The sequence below is a fragment of the Chiloscyllium plagiosum genome, chromosome 13, assembly GCF_004010195.1.
Source record: "Chiloscyllium plagiosum isolate BGI_BamShark_2017 chromosome 13, ASM401019v2, whole genome shotgun sequence".
NCBI lineage: Eukaryota > Metazoa > Chordata > Chondrichthyes > Orectolobiformes > Hemiscylliidae > Chiloscyllium > Chiloscyllium plagiosum.
In genome coordinates, this window is record NC_057722.1 from 66,623,262 (window position 1) to 66,638,491 (window position 15,230).

General features: G+C 41.5%; 1 protein-coding gene across 1 annotated transcript in view; it reads left to right on the forward strand.

Moving 5' to 3' along the window:
• The window catches only part of dhx36 (DEAH (Asp-Glu-Ala-His) box polypeptide 36), a 126,506-nt gene extending 119,559 nt beyond the window's left edge, over positions 1–6,947 (forward strand). The window contains exon 25 of the mRNA XM_043701658.1: positions 3,289–6,947. Within this exon, the coding sequence (XP_043557593.1) occupies positions 3,289–3,462 (174 nt within the window). The 3' untranslated portion in view covers positions 3,463–6,947. The remainder of the gene's footprint in view (positions 1–3,288) is intronic.
• The last annotated feature ends 8,283 nt before the right edge of the window (positions 6,948–15,230 follow it).

Here is a 15,230-nt window from a genome sequence, read left to right on the forward strand (position 1 = left end):
GACTTTGCTCCCTTAAAAATCAGAAATCTGCTGAACTCAGCCTGGATTAGATTCTACATGTAGAAATGCCGGTGTTGGACTGGAGGTGGATAAGGTCAGAAGTCAGACAACACCATTCTCAGTTTGAAGTCAGGGCTTGCTGCATCCGAACTTGTTTGTGACTTCCTGTATTACTGTTCCTTGATACAACAATGTCTGCTGGTAGAACTTGCTCAGATTGTTTGCTCCAAATGGTACACTAAAATGAAGGTGTGTTTAACAGGTATTCATGCAGTGGGCAAGTGAGGAACACTGTGGACTATTTCAACCAGCTTGTGTGATTTCATTAGTTGGAGGCAGATGTGTATGGGGAATGATATTTGTGAGACAACAAGGGGCAGTGAGTTAAGCAGAAGGTTTCCATTATGGTGCACCTAATTATATTCAGTTCTGTGTCAGCAGAATGTGAGATACCCTTTGCTAGACAAGTGCCCAGTTGTCTTGTAAAGTGTGGCAGAGCAAGTACTGAAGGAGGAGTATTGTGACAGTGGTGTGCCAGGCTGATCCAGCAAGTTTGGATGGTAGGTTGTTTCCAGTTTTGCCATTTGCTGTTTTAGATTAGATTAGATTCCCTACAGTGTGGGAACAGATCCTTCGGCCCAACAAGTCCACACCGACCCTCCGAAGAGCAATGCATCCAGACCCATTCCCCTACATTTACCCCTGACTAATGCACCTAACACTACGGGCATTTTAGCATGGCCAGTGCACCTAATCTGCACATCTTTGGATTGTGGGATGAAACTGGAGCACCCGGAGGAAACCCACGCAGACACGGGGAGAATGTGCAAACTCCACACAGACGGTTGCCCGAAATAGGAATTGAACCCGGGTCCCTGGTGCTGTGAGGCAGCAGTGCTAGCCACTGAGCCACTGTGCGCGCCTGCAGACATTTCTGGAAAGATAGAGTTCTACCTGGAATCACTCCCAATCATGTTTGCCTATATGGCTGAGTTAGCTGAAGAGAGTTGATGAAAAGCTTGTTCACTCAGAGGGTGGTGGGAATGTAGTGCCTGGTGGGTAATCAAAGCAGGAAACCTCACAATCTTTAAAAAGTGCTTGGATGAGCACTTCAAGTGCTATAAGCCTCTGGGCCAAGTGTGGGTAAGTGGGACTTGTGTAAGTAGTATATTTTCAACAATACAGGCTTGATGGGCCAAAGAGCCTCTTCAGTGTAAGATTCTATGTGTTGGAGAAGCTGAAACGCTGGCATGGGCCTGTTCGGTTAAATGATCCACTGCCATGCAAAAATATTTTGTCACGCTGTCAAATAGTTTAATTATGTTCTTAGGTGAAAATCCAATGGCTTTCTGCTCCTGGTCAAGAGCCAGTGAATCCCCTTAGGTTTTAGACATTGAGAATGTGATCAAGTTCAGTCCATGATGCTCATCTTGCTCAGCTCAAGAGAGCTGCTCTGGTCTCTTACCGATAATTGTAAAACCAAAGCCTAATAAGGGCTGAGTTTAGAGAAACTCACTAATCCCATCCCATGTGCAGACAATTCCCTGAGCAGTCATTAGTCATTGTGAATACCGTATTCAAAATATTGGTCAGCAACTAAATGTGAATAATGATATCAGTAAAGAATTGTTTTAACAATTGAATCATCAGGTTGATTGCAGCGCGGCACCTGTCTTTTTTTATATTCAGTTTGAACATGGGAATGGAAGGAGGCCATTCAACCCCTCGAGCAGATGTTTTATTTCCATATGCACACCCATCTGATTTGGTTACCTTTAATATTTTGCCTACCCGAAATCTCACCAATCCTAGTTTTGAAATGTGTATTTGACTCTCCCCCTGAACAGCTTGTTTAAGGAGAATGTTTTAGATTTCTGCTACCCTTTTATGAGGCATTGTTCATTGGCATCTCTCCTGAATGGCTTTGGTCTAACTTTTAGGCTTTACTTCCTTTTGTTCTGTATTCCATGCAGTAGAGAATATAGCTTTGATATAGCAACCAGTCCAATTAAAACGTTCTTTAGTCTACTATAATCCCATGCCAATACAAATTTTGTTCATAATACCTGTTGTCCTAAATTGACCCTTTTAGCTGGTGAATCTGTTCTGTGCAACTTCCTGAGGTCAGTGCCCACAACTCAAATGTATCGGTCCATTAGGAGCGATACGAGTCAGCATTGTTTCTATGACAGCCACAGATAAAACACTCCTTTATTTCGGTTAAATTGTACTTATCTCTGAAATGTGCAACAATATACAAATAGGTAATCGTAGCCCTCAAGTTTTCAAAGTCCCATTTGAGTTGGTTTGTGCTCATCAACATAATTATAGCCTTTCCAAACTGATCATTAATCATGGGCTGCCAGCCTGATGTATGAATTCTCAAGCCAGATGCTAATTCAGAGTTAACACTCTCTCAATTTTGCTTTGCACTTTATGGATTCTTATCAGAGCTGTGTGTTATAGTTAGGGCCACAGTGACTACACTTGTCACATTCTGTCTTTACTTTCATTGAGGGGTTTATTTTAGGAACTCATTACAACTCATTTTTGTGGAAAATCCAACAGGATTGATAGTGATTCAAAATCACTGCTGTTGACACTGAACAGATAATATTCAGGAAGCTCAACTGATCGCAACAACACTATTTGCTTCTCCCTTTCCCCTGTCCCTCAGTTCCTGAACCCAAGTATTCTTTGACATGTGGTTCTTCAAATACTCTATCTTGCCCCAATTATCCATACTTCAGAAACTTGGTGTCAGAGACTATGAAGGGTGCTATCTCCGAGCTCATTTCTGTCCTATCTTTAAATTCACATGCATCTGCTTTCCTGCATGGATCACTGGGTAGTGATGAGCTGGGAATGCTTGGCAGGATATTTTGTTTTCACACAATCCCTTATCCTGGTGTCAGGATGACTGATTGCAGCATTCACAATACTGCTATTGCTTTGGGAACTTAAATCAAGTCAGACCCAGACTAGTGAAAATGTTTCTGAGCAGAGCGGGAACTCACCACCACTGACACATCGGCGAAACTTAGCATAATATTGGCAAAAGCAATTGGACAGAATCACATGAGCTTTTCCAACAGTGAACAACTGTTGTTATAGAATATTTCTCTCGTTAGTTATTTTAATTTTGATGAAGAAAAATGGGTCCAACATGACTTCTGGCCAAATACATTTGTTTTAATCACATTTCAATGAAAAGCTGTGCTGGTCATTGTAGATACGAGCTGATTAATGTGCACTTTTATTGATGCTGAGGCCTTTCCCTCACCATAGGATCTGAAAAGGGAGCTAGATGCTCTTCTACAAGACAAGATTAAGAAGCCCCGACCTGTGGATTGGAATAATCGATCGAAAGACTGTGCTGTCTTGTCAGCAATCATAGACTTGATAACCACACAAGACACCGCCAGTGCGAAGAACTACACGCCCCGATTCCAGAGCTACTGAAGCTGCAGTACCTGCAGTTGATTCTCCAAAGAGGTTCAGGCTGAGCCTAAAATGATTTTAACGTAGCTCACCAGTACAGAGTTGTTTTGTGTTATTAATGTTTTTTGGCTAACAGATCAGAGGTTTAGGAGAATATATCCAAAAGTCTCATTGGTCAAACAGCGTTGACCTGTGCACATTAAATAAAATGTCTGATGTTTTAAAAAGTTTAACTACATTATGCTGTCGAGTGTAAATCCTACTGAGAAGGTGGTCAGTGACAGTATACCAACGTGTTACACCTTGATGAACGAAGCAAATTCATGAGATAGCTTAGTTCTTCATTTGTCAGAAATATCTCTAAATTAATAAAACTTGCTTTTCAATTCTCTCTTGAAACAGAGCACTTCCATCCCAGAGCAGATCAGATGTTGAACTCTTATTAATACTGAAATTAAGGATAAGTTATTTGGAGTAAAAGCAGAAAATATACAGCAAATCTAAGTGACAAGGGTAATATTTGACAATAGGCCCTTAATTGCAGCCCATGTGTCCTGATGGAAAATTACACATATGAGATTAACCTTTCTTTTTTACAGATTTTGATGCATGTACTGTCTCGTTACAGCATGTGCACTTCTTATTTTCTGACCTGACTACGGTTTTATAATTGGAGATGCTTTCTCTGAAACCTCAATTTTTGTTTACATTATTCAAAAATGATAGAGCGATGACTTCACGCTATCTGCTCAGTTAACCCTTATCTGGGATGAGGTAGCATAGCACTGCATTTTTATTTTTGTATTGAATTTAGCCATTATTATAAAAATGAAATAATAGAAAACACTGTTGCTTTGGAAAAAATGGTTAGCAGATGTCATCTGTTGCACGCAAAAAATATCCAAAAGACTAGTCAGACCATCTGTTCGAAGACTGTGTTGAGTTATCCTAAGTTACCTTCGCTGAATCACCCAGACGCTCCTCCATTTTTATTGCCATTAACAAGAACCGTGGGGGTAATTTTAACGGTCTGGAATCCTAAAGAATCAAGTGGAATGTCAGTCTCACACCAACACCCTCTTCCACCAACCACCAAACCACCACCATCACTACTCCCTAATATTGCTGCTCTTAAAGTTCAGGTGGGTGTGAGACTGGGCAGATATGTAAAATCAGTCTGATACTATCAGCTCCACTGTGGCTGGCTTAGGTTTAACCAGCCCGCACCCATGGTTCAAATACCTGAGATCAGTGCGATCCATTTTTGGTTATGGGTCTAAGGATAGGAACAGGGCTATTTGGGCCCTCGAGCTTGACATTTGTCGATGTCAGAATTCCTTTGACCCTAAATGTAGAATCTTATTCCTGACCCGAATCTTTAGACTGTTACCTTTTCATAGACTGTTACCTTTCCCAGTAAGTGGAAATAGTTTCTGTCTGACTGTCTTGATTTTATCAGTTTCCCTTAGTTTCTAGAAACCTTTGAAATTTCCCCTCAACCCTCTAAATTCTAAGGGGTACAGGCCTAATTTCTTCAAGTTCTCCTCATAATTTTACCCTTTCAGCTTAAAGGATTTTTTTTTAGTTCAGGTTGGATTTAGCCTTCCTTTCAAAGTGCTAGGTTTTGCCTTTGGGACGACCTGTCTTGTATATGGGCCTTTACTTGCCATTGGTTGCGAGTGTGCTAAGCACTTGAGATTATTGTGACTTAGAGACCCCCTTTCAGAGCTCCAGCATCGCCAAGGATAGTTGCTGAAGCCACAGATCAAGTGGTCTCCATTTGGTTGTGCCATACAATGGTTAGATTGATCATGGTCCCTGCTGTTAGTGCTGTTTTGAATCCACTGAGTAAATGCTATATGAGATTCTTCCTCAAGAAATTCCTAAACTCCTGTACAAGACACCAGCGCATAATGTAGAGTGATTCAGCAGTATTTGTGGGGTAGATAATCATCAGAGATTAAATGCTAATCTGTCTATGGCTTTAACAAAAGTAAAATTGTACAGATGCTGGAAATCTGAATTTAAAAATAAAGTCCTATGGAGACATACATAGAGATAATATTTGATGTGACTTCTTCAGAACGGTTCTAGAGAAGAATGGTATTGGACTTAAAAGCACTAACTCTTTCTCTCTCCACAGCTGCTGCCAGACCTGCTAAGTTTCTCCAGCATTTTCTGATTTTATTCCTTTTGTTTTAGAGGATGTTCCAAATCACTCAATTCAAAGAATATTAGCTTTTCAAAGTGTCCTGTTCAATGTCTGTTCCTGAACCAACTTTGCCAGAAGGGGGATTTAACTGGTTGCTCAACTCATTCACTTGTGTGCTCTTGGGGTCCACAAAATAGCTGATGACCATATGCTAAAAAAAAATGATTTGCTAATGTAATGCATTTAGCAAAACAAGTATTTCAAAATGCCTTTGGGAAAAATGGCATTGCAGAAAACAAATCTTAGTTTTGGTTGATTTTTAAGAATTTATTGTATCATGATGCACTGAATATGTTCGCCTGAATCTTGTTCAGAGATTTATATTGACTGTGTTTCAGCTGGTCAGGGTCTAATAAGGGATAAATCCCATCACCTATGCTGTCATTTCTGATGCATTGACGATAGATTACCGCTTCAGCTCAGCTACCCAACAAGTCGCTACAGTGACAGAGTAGGAACTGTTGATACACAACTCTCATATCAGGCAACAGGCGGATTGTTAATGGCTTTGGAGTTCATTCCCCAATTTGTCATGAAATGTTGGCAATCATTGTTTTCTCAAAATGTATGTTTAACTCCAAGTGGCTTGACCACACATTCCACAAAAAAATGACAGAACTTGAGCTTCTCCCCTTCTAGTCTTTTGCTAAACTTGATGACTGAGTAGGAAGTTCACCTTTCAAAGAAGCAAGGTTTAGTTTGATAATCCTTGAGATTTCCATTAGAATTCTGATTTCTGGGTATTTAGTGCACATCAGTAACTCTGTTCCCTTTTGTACTAGTTCAGCTGGTATGCCAACCCTTGTACCCAATAGTAGACCAATACTATGCTGCCAACAAAATAATTGAATCGCCCAAGCGTCTCTCTTTTAAGGAAATCCTGGAAATTGGGTCAAGAGAACAGCCATTGCAATGTCTTGTTCGTGTATGTTTGTGAAAGGAAATTGAGTGAATGTAAGCAATATTGAGGATAATTGTTAAGCAAAAAAATTGAGGGTCCTTACATTAAAGGCAAATCTACTCCTGTACCTGTGTTAATGAAATGTTCAGACCAATGAGGTTACAGTCTGCTACACAGTGTTGCGTTAGGGTGCTGTCAGAATGCCAGGTGCCCTCTGTTATGCTGTAGTCAATCATTCCTAGTAAGTGAATAAAATTCAAAATGCTTTTTGTTTCAGATGCTGTTCTCGGCCGTATTTATTTGTGACCATTATTTGATGTGTAATGGCTGTTCTTTTTACATAGTCAATGCATTTGTATGGTTTTCTCCATTAAAGTCCTTACCATACCTAAACTCCCTTTTGTTCTTTGCCTACATTCACCACAAGCTGCCTGCCACATCTGAAATAATTAAGGAATGATGGAATGTCTCCAAGGTTTTGAGGTCAGTGGACTGGAAGGTTTGAATTTGTTTCCTCAAGTCACTAAAATAAGAAATTCAAATTTTACTTTTGTTAATTGCAAGGCGGCAATGTACTTTAACAGTGGATGGTTAGAGTGTGATCGTGTAATTTCAGGAGGCGGGACAGTACAGATAGAAAAAATCTGAAATAATACATGTGATAATATTCAGTGCCACAGTATATGGTGCAAGATGTTGAGTCGGATGGTTAGGTTGCAAACTGCGAAAACAGCAAGGTGAAAGACAGGTGGAAAGGCATTAAAAAGAACAGGGAGAAAGGCAGGATGGAAAACTACAAAAGGAACTCGGGAGCTCTTTGTGGATGGACAGCATTCTGAGAAAAATCATGTGACATCACAGAAACCAGAGTTGAATCGTTGGTATGTTTATCATTTATTATTAAAAACCCACATAGTTTTCAGTAACATTATTAGTAATGATGTCTACTGACAGTAGTAAAGCTTATTTTGATTAGTAAGGATTATTAAATTAAGGCAATGATAAATTTAATGCAAAATGGTGGGGCAAATAATGTGTTGCAATATTTGAGAATTGATGGGCATAAATGTTATCCACAGCTCGAGGAGCTTTGGCTCAGGGTTAATAGGCTAAAACAAACAGATTGCTGGGGAAACTCAGCTGGTCTGGCAGCATCTGTGGAGAGAGAAGCAGAGTTAAAGTTTCAAGTCCACTATGACTTCCTCAGAACAATGAGTTGGAGACACAGTAACATTCATCAACTTACCATCAGTGAGCTACTTGGATACTTCATTCCAGGATGTGGTCACATCCCTTAAGCTGGGTCTTTTGAACAGCCCAAGGCCTGCATAGTGTAGACTATACCCTAATAACTAGAATTTCCTCCTTGCACCTCTCCCTTAGAGTCTTGGAGACGTACAGCACAGAAACAGACCCTTCAGTCCAACTCATCCATCCTGACCAGATATCCTAAACTAATCTAATCCCATTTGCCAGCACTTGGCCCATATCCTCTGAACCCTTCCTATTTATATATGCATCCAGATGTCTTTTAAATGTTGTTATTTTACCAGCCTCCACTACTTCCTCTGACAGCTCATTCCATGCACGCACTACCCTCTGTATGAAAATGCTTTTCCCTTAGGTCCCTTCTATATCTTTCCATCTCACTGTGGGTGGCACAATGGTTAGCATGCCAGGTTCAATTCCTATCTCAGGCAACTGTCTGTGTGGAGTTTGCACATTCTCCCCATGTCTGCGTGGGTTTCCTCCAGGTGCTCCGGTTTCCTCCCACAGTCCAAAAATGTGCAGGTTAGGTGAATTGGCCATGCTAAATTGCCCGTAGTGTTAGGTGAAGGGGTAAATGTAGGGGAATGGGTCTGGGTGGGTTGCTCTTCAGAGGATCGGTGTGGACCTATTGGGCAGAAGGGTCTGTTTCCACTCTAAGTAATCTAATCTAATCACCCTAAATCTATGCCCTTTAGTTCTACGTGAAAAAGTTTTTCCATTAGGTCACTTCTAAATCATTCCCCTCCCACCCTAAACATAAGCCCTTTAGTTCTGGACTCCCCAATCCATGGAAAAGACCTTGTCTGTTTACCCTATCTATGCCCCTCATGACCTTATAAGCCTGTATAAGGTCACTCCGTAGCCTCCTCCAGGGAAAGCAGCCCAAGCCTATTCAGCCTCACCCTATGGCTCAAATCCTTCAACCATGGCAACATCCTTGTAAATCTGTTTTGAACCCTTTCAAGTTTCACAACATCCTATAGTAGGAAGATCAGAATTGCACACACTATTCCATAAGTGACCTAACTAATGTCCTATACAGCTGCAACATGACCTCCCGACTCCTTTATTCAATGCTCTGACCAGTAAAGGAAAGCATACCAAACACCACCTTCACTATCCCATCAACCTACAACTCCATTTTCAAGAAACTATGTACCTGCACTCCAAGGTCTCTTTGTTCAGCATCACTCCCAGGATGTTACCAGTAAGTATAAAAGTCCTGGCCTGATTTGCCTTTCCAAAATGCAGCACCTCACATTTAAGTTAAACTCCATCCTCCACTCCTTGGCCCATTAGCCCATCTGATCAAGATCCTGTTGTACTTGGAGGTAACCTCCTTCGCTGTCCACTACACCTCCAATTTTGGTGTTATCTACAAGCTTACTAACTATATCTCATATGCTCACATCCGCATCATTTATATAAATGACAAAAAGCAATTTCTTTTCTTTTAGGACTCCTCAAAATGCATTGCTTTGAGCAAGCTTTTGCTCACCTGACCTAATATCTCCTGTGCCTTTTTTTTTGTTTACATTCTTTTGTGAAGCATCTTGGAGCCTCAAAGATAAATGCAAATACTGTGAGCGGTTATAGCTGCAATATTGCAACTTCCTTGTGAAAAGTTGGTAGAAGTCAGAAAATCTCAAGCTCATGGAAGATATAAAGACAGATACACAAATTTTAACGAGTAAGATTATCACAGGTAAGGCAAACACAATTCAAGTTCAGACTAGTCAAGAATGGCCTGCAGGTTTGAGAGAACATAGACTGAGTAAATCATTCCAGTCCCTCAAGCTTGTTTCTTCATTCAAATAGATCACACCTCTGTATTTTAACTTTATCTGCCTATCTCTGAATCATTGAATGATTCAACATAGAAGGGGACATTCCATCCATCCATGGCATAGCTCCAATGGTCTTTATACACTTATCTAACCAAAATCTATTGATCTCTGGGGTCTTTGAAAAAAAGTTTGAGACCATTTCAACAGCTTGGGAGTCAACATTTCATATTCCCAATTACCGTATGTTGGTAAATATTGATTGGCCTACCTTTTATCCCATTTTTTTCTGATATAATGTCCCTGTACATGTCAAATAATGTATCCTACTTTTCCTAGAGATGTAAAGGATAATAGAATGAGTTCTCCCGTAGCATATGTAATAATGGATGTAGTAAATCATTCACAGGTAAGCAATGCCAACACTGCTTGTTTAACTGACTGAAATGGCAGTGACTTGTTCTCAAATTGATAATAGAGAATTTCTCCTGGTGTTGGTAGAATCACAAGTGAGTGTGCTGAATGTTGAAATGCAATAAACTTTCAAGAGGCATTACTTGGCAAACCTAACTCTGAAACAATAAAAGACCTGACTTTGGTGAGGATGATCAATGTGGTCACTAAACTATAACACAAAGTACTCGGTAGTATCATTGAAACTTGTCAGCCCCATGTTTTGTTCTGTTTTCCCTAACACTGGTTAGATGTAAAGAGGACTCCTTTTTAAGAGTGATTTTATTAAAAGGAAACCAAGTTTGCCCTTGGGCCTCGAGAAAACAAAAAGTATGGACCTATTTTTCGAAGCCCAAGGGAGTTCTGGTATTTTGGGCAACATTTATCCCACTGCCAACATAATGAAAGCAGATTATTTGGTTGTTTATTTAATTGCTATCTGTGGGGCCTGACTCAGCACATTTCAGAAATAAAGAAAATGAGAGGAATAGTCTGGTATGCCATTCGGTGTGATCGTCCCTGATCTTCCAACTCATTACCCCATTCCCACTTTTTTCACATACCCTTTGACTCCTTTAACTCGAAGAAATACATCTTTCAAAGAGCAATGGGTGGCATGGTGGCACAGTGGTTAGCACTGCTGCCTCACAGCGCCAGAGATCCGGGTTCATTTCCCGCCTCAGGCAACTGTGTGTGGAGTTTGTCCATTCTCCCCGTGTATGCGTGGGTTTCCTCCGGGTGCTCTGGTTCCCTCCCACAATCCAAAAATGTGTAGGTTTGGTGAATTGGCCATGCTAAATTGCCCGTAGTGTTAGGTGAAGGGGTAAATGTAGGGGAATGGGTCTGGGTGGGTTACGCTTCAGCGGGTCGATGTGGACTTTTTCAGTCGAAGGGCCTGTTTCCACACTGTAAATAATCTAATCTAATCTAACCTAACCCCTCCTCAGAAACCTTTACCGTTTTGGCCTTGATTGCTTTTGGTGACAGAGATTGTTGCACTAAGTCAGTGACAACATTAGTGTTTTACTTGACAAAGAATTTCTCAAATATACTGAGATCATGAACAGTGCTCCTTGAATGCAAACCTTTCTTTCATTACTATAGAGGCTAAAGTTCAGGTCAGCTTTTTGAAAATATGTCTAACTTTTGTCACTTTGAAATGGGGAGTTGTGAATTTTTATTGCTAAAATTTATTTAATCTTTCCAGTGTTTATAACCATGTGATCTCAACTTGCTGTAATTTAGAAGTCATAGAGATGTACAGCATGGAAACAGACCCTTCGGTCCAATCCGTCCATGCTGACCAGATATCCCAACCCGATCTAGTCCCATCTGCTAGCACCTGGTCCATATCCCTCCAAACCCTTCCTATTCATATACCCATCCAAATGCCTTTTAAATGTAATTGTACCAGATTCCATCACTTCCTCTGGCAGCTCATTCCATACCCGTACCACCCTCTTGCCCCTCAGGTCTCTCTTATATCTTTCCCCCCTCACCTTAAACCTATGCCATCTAGTTCTGGACTCCCCGACCCCAGGGAAAAGACTTTGTCTATTTATCCTATCCATGCCCCTCATAATTTTGCAAACCTCTATAAGGTCACCCCTCAGCCTCCGACCCTCCAGGGAAAACATCCCCAGCCTGTTCAGCCTCTCCCTATAGCTCAAATCCTCCAACCCTGGCAACATCCTTGTAAATCTTTTCTGAACCCTTTCAAGTTTCACAACATCTTTCTGATAGGAAGGAGACCAGAATTGCACACAATATTCCAACAGTGGCCTAACCAATGTTCTGTACAGCCGCAACATGACCTCCCAACTCCTGTACTCAATACTCTGACCAATAAAAGAAAGCATGCTAAATGTCTTCTTCACTACCTATCTACCTGCGACTCCACTTTCAAGGAAGTATGAACCTGCACTCCAAGGTCTCTTTGTTCAGCAACACTCTCTAGGACCTTAGCATTAAGTGTATAAGTCTTGCTAAGATTTGCTTTCCCAAATGCAGCACCTCGCATTTATCTGAGTTAAACTCCATCTGATCAAGATCCTGTTGTAATCTGAGGTAACCTTCACTGTCCACTACACCTCCAATTTTGGTGTTATCTGCAAACTTACTAACTGTACCGCTAATGCTCGCATCCAAATCATTTATGTAGATAACCAAAAATAGAGGACCCAGCACCGATACTTGTGGCACTCCACTGGTCGCAGGCCTTCAGTCTGAAAAACAACCCTCCACCACTACCCTCTGTCTTCTACCTTTTGAGCCAGTTCTGTATCCAAATGGCTAGTTATCCCTTTATTCCATGAGACCTAACCTTGCTAACCAGTCTCCCATGGGAAAACTTGTCGAATGCCTTACTGAAGTTCATATAGGTCACATCTACTGCTCTGTCCTCATCAATCCTCTTTGTTACTTCTTCAAAAAACTCAATCAAGTTTGTGAGACATGATTTCCCATGCACAAAGCCATGTTGACTATCCCTAATCAGTCCTTGCCTTTCCAAATACACGTACATCCTGTCCCTCAGGATTCTCTCCAAAAACTTGTCCACTACTGAGGTCTGGCTGACCGGTCTATAGTTCCCTGGCTTGTCTTTACTGCCCTTCTTAAACAGTGACACCACATTAGCCAACCTCCAGTCTCTGGCACCTCACCTGTGACTATCGATGATACACATATCTCAGCAAGAGGCCCAGCAATCACTTCTCTCGCTTCTCACAGAGTTCTATGGTACATCTAATCAGGTTCTGGGAATTTATCCACCTTTATGCATTTCAAGGCATCCAGCACTTCCTCCTCTGTAATATGGACATTTTGCAAGGTGTCACCATCTATTTCACTACTTTCTATATCTTTCATATCCTTTTCCACAGTAAATACTGATGCAAGACACTCGTTTAGTATCTCCCCCATTTTCTGCAGCTCCACACAAAGGCCACCTTGCTGATCTTTGAGGGGCCCTATTCTCTCCCTAGTTATCCTTTTGTCCTTAATGTATTTGTAAAAACCCTTTGGATTCTCCTTAATGCTATTTGTCAAAGCTATTTCATGTCCTCTTTTTGCCCTCCTGATTTCCCTCTTAAGTATACTCCTACTGCCTTTATACTCTTCTAAGGATTCATTCGATCGATCTTGTCTATATCTTACATATGCTTCCTTCTTTTTCTTAACCAAACCCTCAATTTCTTTAGTCATCCAGCATTCCCTACCAGTTTTTCCTTTTACCCTAACAGGAATATACTTTCTCTGGATTCTCGTTATTTCATTTCTGAAGGCTTCCCATTTTCCAGCCGTCCCTTTACCTGCAAACATCTACCCCCAATCAGCTTTCAAAAGTTCTTGCCTAATACCTTCAAAATTGGTCTTCCTTCAATTTAGAATTTCAACTTTTAGATCTGGTCTATCCTTTTCCATCACTATTTTAAAACAAATAGAATTATGGTTGCTGGCCCCAAAGTGCTCCCCAACTGACACCTCAGTTAACTGTCCTGCCTTATTTCCCAAGAGTAGGTCAGGCGTTGCACCTTCTCTAGTAGGTACATCCACATACTGAATCAGAAATTTTTCTTGTACACACTTGACAAATTCCTCTCCATCTAAACGGCACAGTGGCTCAGTGGTTAGCACTGCTGCCTCATTGCACCAGGGTCCCAGGTTCAAGTCCATCCTCTGGCGACTGTCTGTGTGAAGTTTGCACATTCTCCTTGCGTGTAGGTGGGCTTCCTCCGGGTGCTCAAGTTTCCTCCCACTGTCCAAAGATGTCCAGGTGAATTGATCATGATAAATTGCCCATAGTGTTAGGTGCATTAGCCAGAGGGAAATTGGTCTGGGTGGGTTATGCTTCAGAGGGTCGGTGTGGACTGGTTGGACCAAAGGGCTTGTTTCCACACAGTAGGGAATCCAATCTAATCTAAACCCTTAACACTATGGCAGTTCCAGTCTATGTTTGGAAAGTTAAAATCCCCTACCATTACCACCCTATTATTCTTAAGATAGCTGAGATCTCCTTACATGTTTGTTTCTCAATTTCCCTCTGACTATTAGAGGGTCTATAATAAAATCCCAATAAGGTGATCATCCCTTTCTCATTTCCCAGTTCCAACCAAATAACTTCCCTGGATGTATTTCCAGGAATATCCTCCCTCAGCACAGCTGTAATGCTATCCCGTATCAAAACTACCACTCCCCCTCATCTCTTGCCTCCCTTTCTATACTTCCTGTAGCATTTGTATCCTGGAACATTAAGCTGCCAGTCCTGCCCGTCCTTGTCATATTTCTGTAATTGCTATGATATCCCTGGGTCTCTTTCCCCCACCCCCAACAGCACTAGTTTAAATCCTTCCGAGCAGCTGTAGCAAATCTCCCTGCCATTATATTAGTCTCCTTCCAATTTAGGTGCAATCTGTCCTTCTTGTACAGGTTACTTCTACCCCAAAAGAGATTCCAATGGTCCAAAAATGTGAATCCTTCTCCCATACACCAGCTCCTCAGCCATGCATTCATCTGCTCTATCCTCCTATTCCTGCCCTCACTAGCTCGTAGCACTGGGAGTAATCCAGATATTACTACTCTTGAGGACCTCCTTTTTAAATTCCTGCTTAACTCTCTGTAATCTCCCTTCAGAATCTCAACCTTTTGCCTTCCTATGTCGTTGCTTCCAATGTGGACAATGACCTCTTGCTGGCCCCTCTCCCCCGTGAGAACATTCTACACCCTCTCTGAGACATCCTTGATCCTAGCACCAGGGAAGCAACACACCATTCTGCTTTTTCGCTGCTGGCCACCAAAACGTGTCTGTACCTTGGACTAGAGAATCCCCCAACACAAATGATCTCTTGGAACCTGACGTACCCCTCATTGCATTTGAGCCAGTCTCAATACCAGAAACTTGGCTGTTCGTGTTATGTTCCCCTGCGAATCTATCAGCCCCTTCATTTTCCAAAACCGCATACCTGTTTGAAATGGGTAATGCCACAGAAGGCTCCTGCACTAGCTGCCTACCTCTCTTACCTTTCCTGGAGTTAACCCATCTATGTGACTGTATCTGAGACTTCTCCTGCCCTCCCCCCATAACTGCCATCCATCATATACTGTTGCTGTTGCAAATTCCTCATTGCTTCTAACTGTCTCTCCACTCTCCAACCGATCCATTTGATCTGAT